At 36.6% G+C, this 8,915-nt stretch overlaps 1 protein-coding gene across 1 annotated transcript; it reads left to right on the forward strand.

Annotated features, from left to right (window-relative positions):
- Positions 1 to 2,594: 2,594 nt before the first annotated feature.
- On the forward strand, positions 2,595 to 3,581 carry Ccdc54 (coiled-coil domain containing 54). The gene has a single exon (XM_026393756.2). It carries the CDS (start codon positions 2,595 to 2,597, stop codon positions 3,579 to 3,581), a length of 987 nt encoding a protein of 328 aa, XP_026249541.2.
- The last annotated feature ends 5,334 nt before the right edge of the window (positions 3,582 to 8,915 follow it).

Here is an 8,915-nt window from a genome sequence, read left to right on the forward strand (position 1 = left end):
TTTAACAATTAATGAAGATGATATAGTACATTTCAGAGACATTTAATTAAATATTTATTGTTTCAATCTTGCAGGTTTCTTTTAGTATTCTGAGCACTGCTTTTTTTTTTTCTTTCTGCTCTCAAGTCATTTTATTGGAAACTTCACAAGCCCTAAGCACTGTGTCTGTGGAGCCTGATGGATACAATGGTCTTGGCCCAGGTAAATGGAACAGCTCTGAAAGAGAACCTTTCTGGCCCTGAGTACCATTCCTGTAGTAGCTGGCCTCCTGCAGAACATTTTTCCTCAGCAAGATTTTGGAAAGGTTTCTGAACATTTTGGAAAGGTTACTAAATAGCAATTCAAAGATAGGAGAGTAAAGTAAAATCCCAGATAGTGTTGACAAGCCAAAATTCATAAATTACTTTTGGCCAGGTTCAGAGTTCATACCAAAACCTGGGCCAAAACTCACCGTGCAATTTGGCACAAATAAGAGAATTAATAGTCATTTAGTAGAAGATTTGAACTGGCACCAATCCAAAAAAAAAAAAAAAATTTAAATCCTCTTGAATAGAAAAGTACTACTCCATGAGAGACATCCAGGTATCATGTCATTTTAATTCCAAAATGTTCAGTCTTAATGTTTAGAGAATAAAATTAAGCCTTTACTTCAATATATAAAATTGGGGAAGTATTATTTAGTATTTCAACAGGTTTGATTTTAAGGACTGCTATTTAGAAAAACCTATAAAAAGACACATGAAAAATGTATGATGTTATTTTTAATCTCTAAGGTAGTGGTTTTCAAAGTGTAACATATAGTGGACAAAACTATTTTTAACTAATACCAGGATATTATTTGTCTTTTTTAATTTGCATTTTGAAAAGTCCACTGCAAAAGCAACAATGGATAAAATTGATGATACCTTGGCAAAAACCAAGGTAGTGGCCAATAAACATTGTATTCTCCACCACTCAAACAGAAAAAATACAAAAAAACATTTTTTACTCAAGATGCTCTTGATTAAGTAGTAAAAAAAAAAAAAGAAAGATCTTAAATCTCAATTCTTTAATACATCTTTTTTTATAGTATATATGATATAATGGGAAGCATGAATAAAGTACTTTTGCTCTTTTGCTGCTTTCCCAAAGTATAATGGCTATCCAGAGAAAAAGTACTTATTTTAGTTACAAATTGAACTAGCCATTTTTTCATGAAGGACCATTTATGGTTGGGAAAAAAAAATAGCTGGCAACGAACAATAGTATTCAGATTTCAGCATTTGGCAAGCATTTTGCACAAAAATTGAAGTAGGGAACCTATCACTTCAAGGAAAACAACACACTTTATAAAACTGAAGCTTCTGAGCCAAAATTAGAATTTTGGAAAATCTATATCTGCTACCATAAGCTTGAACTCTTCCTAATACTCAAAGACTGCTTTTTACTTATAATTTACTTTTTTTTTTTAAGAGAGAGTTTTTTTAGAGGGAGAGAGAGAGAGAGAATTTTTAATATCTATTTTTTAGTTCTCGGCGGACACAACATCTTTGTTGGTATGTGGTGCTGAGGATCGAACCCGGGCAGCACGCATGCCAGACGAGCGTGCTACAGCTTGAGCCACATCCCCAGCCCCTATAATTTACTTTTAATTATAATTAAAATGTTAATCTATTAAAAATTTAACTTTATACTCTTTTCTATATTTTTACTGATACATGATAATTACATATAATAGTGGGGTTGGATGTTACATATTTGTATATACACAGGATATGGCAATATGATTTGGACAATATCATTCTTCAATATTTTCCGTTTCCCTCACTCAGACTTTTCTGGAGAGACTAACTAGTAACAAATTATTATTTGTCGAATTTTGGTGGAATAGCAAAGAATAATATCCTCGATTATCTGAAAAGACTGGTAAGATACTCTTTCCCCTTTCAATTTACATATCTCCAGAGGCCATTTTGTTTTCATACACTTAATCAAAACATATCAGAAATGAAAAAACAGGTAGGAGACTATAGGTATCATCTATAAATCCAGGCATTTTAAACATTTACAGATATGTAAAGCAATAAGTCACTTTTCTCATTTTTTCTGTAGAAAACTATTATTTTTCACAAAAATATGTCATGTAGATTAGTATTAAATCATTTTTTAAAAAATTAATTAAGGCTTTCTTGGTTTTAATTTGTAATGTTTAATATCAATTGCTATGACTCACATTAAGAAAAACTCTAGGGTCCTCAATAATTTTTACAAGTGAAAAAAAGAGTTCTGTGACAAAATCTTGAGAACCACTGTAATATGCTTAAATAAGTTCTATGCCAGCAGACATTGTGACATCAAGCATCAGGCCAATTATTACCCCTGGAAGGATTCCATGCAGCTGACAATTATTTCACAGAATTCTCCAGTTGGGCCACCTATGAAGAAGCTAACAACTAAGAGTACCTGTTGTTGCCTTGGCTGTTCTCAATAGAGCTTTCTATGCAGCTACCAGGAAAGAAATCCAGCAAATAGCAAAAGAAGGTCATTTCATTCTGACACTACGTCTTCCTGCGATCACATTTCCCAATACCTTGCATCTTATTTCGCAATGAAAGATGTACAGATTTCATACCCAAAGGGCAAAAGCGGCTGCTGGACATATGTGGACTTCAAATCTCTGCAAGATCAGAAAATCTCTTAAAAATGTTTACCAAAAACGTAAGATCCAGCGCCCAGATTCAACTAGATATCCAACAATGACTTCCTGTGGTGGTGATCAACATGATGTCAGTTTGGATGAAGAAATGAACCCTACAGTAATGCTGCAAGATATTAAAATTTCCCAAATTGAACTCCTCGGCCAAATGACCGATATTGTCAGTGCAGTATCAAAAATCCAGGAAAAGATTGACCATTATCAGAAGCAGATGAAGGTCCTAGAAACCAGGATGACTGTTAATGAAGACAAACAAGACACAGCCACCAGAGATATCCTCTCTATGAAAAAAGACATTGATGCTTTAAAGAAGAAGGTTTCAGAGCTGGAAAACCAGAGTTCTTGCCCCAGCACACATTGTTTAGAAGTCCTGAAGGGAGAAAGAGGTAAAGAAATCATAGAATTGCTTCATAAATACATTCAATCAGAAACTTCAAAGAACACATCAGGGTCCAAAGATTCTGAAATCTCTCCAGCAGAACCAGAGAAAATGCCCAGTTATCCAGAGCCCACTGGTCATCTTGAGGAAAAACCAGTTTCTCCTCAAATTGAAATTCTGAAGGAAAGTAACATAAAAACGGCATCAAGAAGCTTAAAAAAGGCAAGGTCAAATATTTATATTTACCCAGACTTTGGAACATGGATCAAGCTAACTTTTGTTCATGGAGGAAAGTGGAGGTTTTTCCTTAGTGCTACCAAGTTAGAAGAGTTCATCCAGTGGCTTCTTTCTAGGCCAGTCATCTTTCCTGAGGAACCACAGATCATTCCCAAGAGAGACTGTTCACTCACTGGACCAATTACAAGCTTGACCACAATCTGTCTCTCTGTTTTCAACTACATTTACTGCCTTTTTGGTTCCTCAAAAGAGGAAGTAACTCGACTATAGGGTTATTCTCCACTTTGCTTGGTACCAAATAAATGTAACCTGGTTGCTCCAAGCAAACACATATTGTTGTGGTGGCTGTGAATTCCTTTGTAGTTTGCTCCCTGTGGTCCCACCATCTGCAAAGTTTAAGTACGTCTACAGTAAGTGCAGGCGAATCATCCCCTTGGACTGCTGTGATCCACTTTCTATCAATGTCTTGCTTTCTCAAAGGCAATCCATAAGAACTTCTCTTGTGTCCATTTTCATAGATTACTGCAAGCAGAGAATAAAGGGAGGCAAAAGGAAATGGGAAACCGCTTGGGAGCCCCCTAAATCAGTTGTCTACACCCTTTATAGATAAAATTTGTGATACAAGAGACATACTCTAAGGACAAATCTTTCAAAGACATAAAGTAAAAAGGGACCTGTTGTCAAGGCTATTAGTTAGCACTGTAAAAATGAAGGAGATCAAAAGGCCAGGTTATTACAAGGAAAATATTAATTACAAAAAAAAAATGGGCTTTCCTTTCAACCTCAGCGTCACCTCTACCAGATAATAGATAAAGAAAAGGCTTCCCTTGCTTCCAGGTAATTCTGATATTTTCACAAAAGAAGACAAATGCTGTCGTGTCCTGTATGTTTGATACAAGAGAAAAAAGGAAGATCTAAGGAGGGATTTTTTTTTAACTAAATTAAATCTTGACAGTAGAAGACCATAACTCCTATACAACAAGGCATATTTTTGTATAAACCATATAATCAGAATAGACTTCATTTTTAGACATAATAGAAGGTTGCCTTGTACTGACTGTAATTTCTCCAAATATCATACCAAAAAACTAAAATTTTCTTTCACAGCTTAAATCAGTGAATGAAATCTACCAATAGTCATTCCTTTGGGGGTCCTACGTTGTTAAACTACAAATGTTCTTTGTAAGTGTACTACTTTTAATTATTATTAGCTAACATTTTGAAAGGTGGGCTTTGGAAAGTAGCTAAGAGCCATCCAGTTCCAAAAAAAAGAATCTCACCTGGGTACAGTAAAAACTAGGGCAGACATATGATAAGACACAACTTGGTCTGTTGCCTGAGTCACCGTAATTGTACACCACATTGTTTTCAATTATAAATACATTTTATTTGATCCCTCTTTACAAATATACAGATATGATGTGTACACAGTTGCTTTTAAGATATGTCAATTTGCAATATACCTAATAAAAGCAAGGGTATATATTAGATGGGTTTGTTCTGAATGAGATAACTGTGCTTACAATGTAACCTATGATTATTCTGGTAATGGCATTAGTAATCTCTATGTATACGTTCATAGATGCCCTAAGGAACAGCTAGATCCCTACTTGAGCACACTTGAGTGTGAGTCTCACAGGGCGAGAGTAACCAGGGAATGGAAGTCATGACAGGACAATGGCATCACAAATCCTTCTGTAAGAGGAAACAAAGTGACTCGGCTGATGTTCCTGGGGTCATCTGAGCCTTTGTGGATTAGTTTATGTTTTTACCCTTCTCCTTTCACGTGGCCCCTTCCCCTGCCACTAAGTTTCAAGAGGAACAAACCGTTTAGGAAGAGAACATAGGCTTGGGGATCACACGAGGTGCATTTTGAACTTCAATTCTAAATCCTACATTTGTAAATTCTATTATTTAATCTCAGCTAGGTGTATTCTCTCATCTGTAAAAAGGGAATTATGTTAATTTAGTAAATTTTTTTTCAAGAGGTTGTGGAGAACAAGAGAACAGTAGAAGACATTCCCTGACTTAGATACACAGCATTGAATGGGAGAGATAAAACATGTCCCCAAAAACCCTGATGCATGGCAGATGGGTTGGGCAGCTGAGAGCCAGGTAATAAGTACCCCCAGTGTCAGAGAAGAAAAGGGGTTGAGGCTTGCTGTAAGGAGGTAAGGTAAGGAGGTAAGGTAAGGAGGAGATGGCGAGCGCAATGTGGCAGGAAGAAGGGACGACAAACACGTGCACAGGAGTAAGGGCGGATGGGAAGCATGGGAAATGAAAGCCACCAAGCGTTCTAGACATGCATAGTACTGACCAGCTATTATTTCAAACCTTATATGGATCTCATTTTTCTCTTCAGGAATTTCCACCACGTTCTTTTCTTTAAAATTTTTTTTTAGTTGTAGATGGACAGAATGTCTTTATTTATTTACTTTTATGTGGTGCTGAGAATCGAACCCAGTGCCTCACACCCACTGAGCTACAACCATAGCCCCCCACCATGTTCATTTTAACCTGTTTTTTACCCAGAGGGAAAGAAGGTGACTACATGATTTTCTCATGATCTCAAACTTTTTTTCTTTTTGTCGGATCTTTCCTTTAGCTCTTTCTTTTCTTTTTTTTTTTAAATACATGACAGTAGAATGCATTACAATTCTTATTACATTATAGAGCACAATTTTTTCATATCTCTGGTTGCATACAAAGTACATTCACACCAATTCGTGTCTTCATACATGTACTTTGGATAATAATGTCCATCACATTCCACCATCATTTCTAACCCCATGCCCCTCCCTTCCCCTCTCATCCCTCTGTCTTATCTAGAGTTCGTCTATTCCTCCCATGCTCCCCCTCCCTACCCCACTATGAATCAACCTCCTTATATCAGAGAAAATATTCGGCATTTGTTTTTTGGGGGGATTGGCTAACTTCACTTATCATTATCTTCTCTAACTACATCCATTTACCTGCAAATGCCATGATTTTATTCTCTTTTATTGCTGAGTAATATTCCATTATATATATATATATATCACATTTCATATATATATATCACATTTCTTTTATCCATTGATCTATTGAAGGGCATCTAGGTTGATTCCACAGTTTAGCTATTGTGAATTGTGCTTCTCTGTTTGTCCTATTTATGCATTAAGATCCCTGTGAGGAAAGGGAGGATTTTGCTTTTGAGCCATTTATTATCATTACCCTAACAAGATCTCACATAACTTGTTAAAATTATAATTGAGCTTATAATATGAGCAAATCACTTTTCCCATGCCTTGCTTTCCAATACACCTACCTCTCACCTCCTGCCTCAGAGAAAGTGGTGTGTCTCTTGCCCAGTTGCGCTTCCAGTGGTTTACAGTATCCTCCTTAGGTATTCTTCTTTATTCCATCTTACCACTTTTCAAATAATTCTCTATTCAACTTTCCAAAAACATCCACCTGATTGCCTCGTCCTTGTTTCCCCTCTTTGCTTGCCAATTTCCTGCCGTCCTTTTTGAATAGGAGGCCCACAGTCCCTGTCCCTGTGCCCATCTTCTTCTCTCCCATTCTCTCCACAGTTGACAGGATCATGTCTTCCTAACAATGCTGTCTTTGGTTCTCTCCCCCTCTTGCAGATCCTCCTCAGTTTTCTTAGATGATTCCTCTGCCACTAATCTTCCCTTAAAATATTTGATACTTTGATTTAATGGCTCTCAACTCAAAGGACTTCTAATCTAGCCTCTCCTGGGACCCTCTGAGATTTTGATCTAAATGATCACTCATCTTCTCCACTTGGATGTCTATGAAAAAAAGTGTATATAAATATAATTAGACGAATGTCTGTTATGTATAAGTCAAACGTGAAAAACATTGTACGTTCACCAAAACATCTCAAATCATTGTTGTTGCTTTAAAATAGAGCATATTGATTGGGGAGACAACACTAAATAGTGTTCAGAATTAGTACTTTCATCTCAGAACAGACTGTAGCATATGTCCACTTACTTGCTCAACATATATAATGTGGGCACTCTCCTAGTGGTTGAGTGTACAATGATGAAGCTCATAACTATGTGAATATGGCAAATTCCTTGAGCCTAGTGTTTGTCCGTTTTCTCAACTCTTAAGAATAATTGATGTCCTAAGACTTCTGCATGATTACATGGAACCATTTGTATAATCTGCCCAGAACAGTTCCTGATTTAGTAGACACTTAACAAACAGTGGTCATTTCCTTGCCTCTTTAACTAAAGGAAAGGGTGTTACAGGAGTGTTAATAGGAGGCATAAAGATGAACAGAACAGAAGCCCTGCCTCAAAGAGCTCCCACTGGGACTGTGCCTCCTTTTGTCAACCAGAAAGGATGCCGGACAAATAATGAACAAAGTGACAAACTGAATACAAAAGCTCCAAACCAACTCTTGACTCCCTTATCCAAAGATAGTGTGATATTCGAATAAGACAGGGTGTGAATCTTTCCTCTTGGTCTGGGCATTCAACCAATATTCCATCATCGCCAACATTTAATTGCACACTGTATAAATAAGCAACAAAGAAAAGGACTTAGAAGAAGAGAGGCTGAGTTTAAGATAAATAATTTAGTTCTGTTAGGAATACTTGCTTCAATAGACATAGTCACCAAGAGCATTCTGTTTATTTAAAAACAACATTCATCAACATTTATTGAAATCTGACTCTATGCCAGGAACTAGCTGAGCTAGGTGTGAACAAATAGAGATGAAAAGACACCAGTCCTATCCTGAAGGAACATTCTTTTAAATGATGTTCTTTCCAATTGCCAATGTTGGCCTGTTATTTAGATTTGGAACTTAAAAACCCACATACCTCATGTAAAACAGTATTTTCATAGGACAGAATTCAAGACCCATGTAGGAAAAAAAAAATTGCTATTCCTAAAAGCTAATGTTTGAAGTCACATATATTCAACTTTGTCCATATTTGTCCTATATTGTCCTATGTACTCTTCCAAAATGCAAATTGTCCCCAGTGTATCAACATATTATGCTCTGAAACTTCATATGTTTATCCTTGGTTTAAAGTTCGTAACGCATATCACAAAGAAATAGCATTAGTGTTGGGTTCTTGCCAACCTGTAAAAGAAGACTGAACAATAGTGCACCTGAGGTAATGGTATTAAGGAAACTACAGAGCCAAATTTCTGTTCTTTCCCATGCCAAAGTCTGTCTGGGAACGTAACTGTAGAGCAGTAGTACTGACAGCTGTATCAGGTTTTCAGCTCTCCTTGCTCTGTCTTATGTCTTATAGTGGAGTAAACACTTCACACATTGATGGTTCTAGTAGAAGATACTTTGGAGATCAAGAGACACAGAACAGGAACTAAGTTTGGGGCCAAGGTAGGAAATCTAGAAATGGGAAGCTAAAGTGGGGGGATTTGGGAGTGAGAAAGGAGACAAGGGTTTCAGTGGATGCTAAGAATATCCAGGGAATAAGGACTAAAGTAGGGTCCAAGTCTCTCACCATGATGAAGAATTGAAGGCTAGATACAAGAGAGAGAATTTGTGCAAATGTATGCATGCAATAAATAATGCAAGAAATAGGAGAAATAGGGTAGGAGCAAAAATTGCAGATT

The sequence above is a fragment of the Urocitellus parryii genome, chromosome 2 (assembly GCF_045843805.1).
Source record: "Urocitellus parryii isolate mUroPar1 chromosome 2, mUroPar1.hap1, whole genome shotgun sequence".
Taxonomy (NCBI): Eukaryota; Metazoa; Chordata; class Mammalia; order Rodentia; family Sciuridae; genus Urocitellus; species Urocitellus parryii.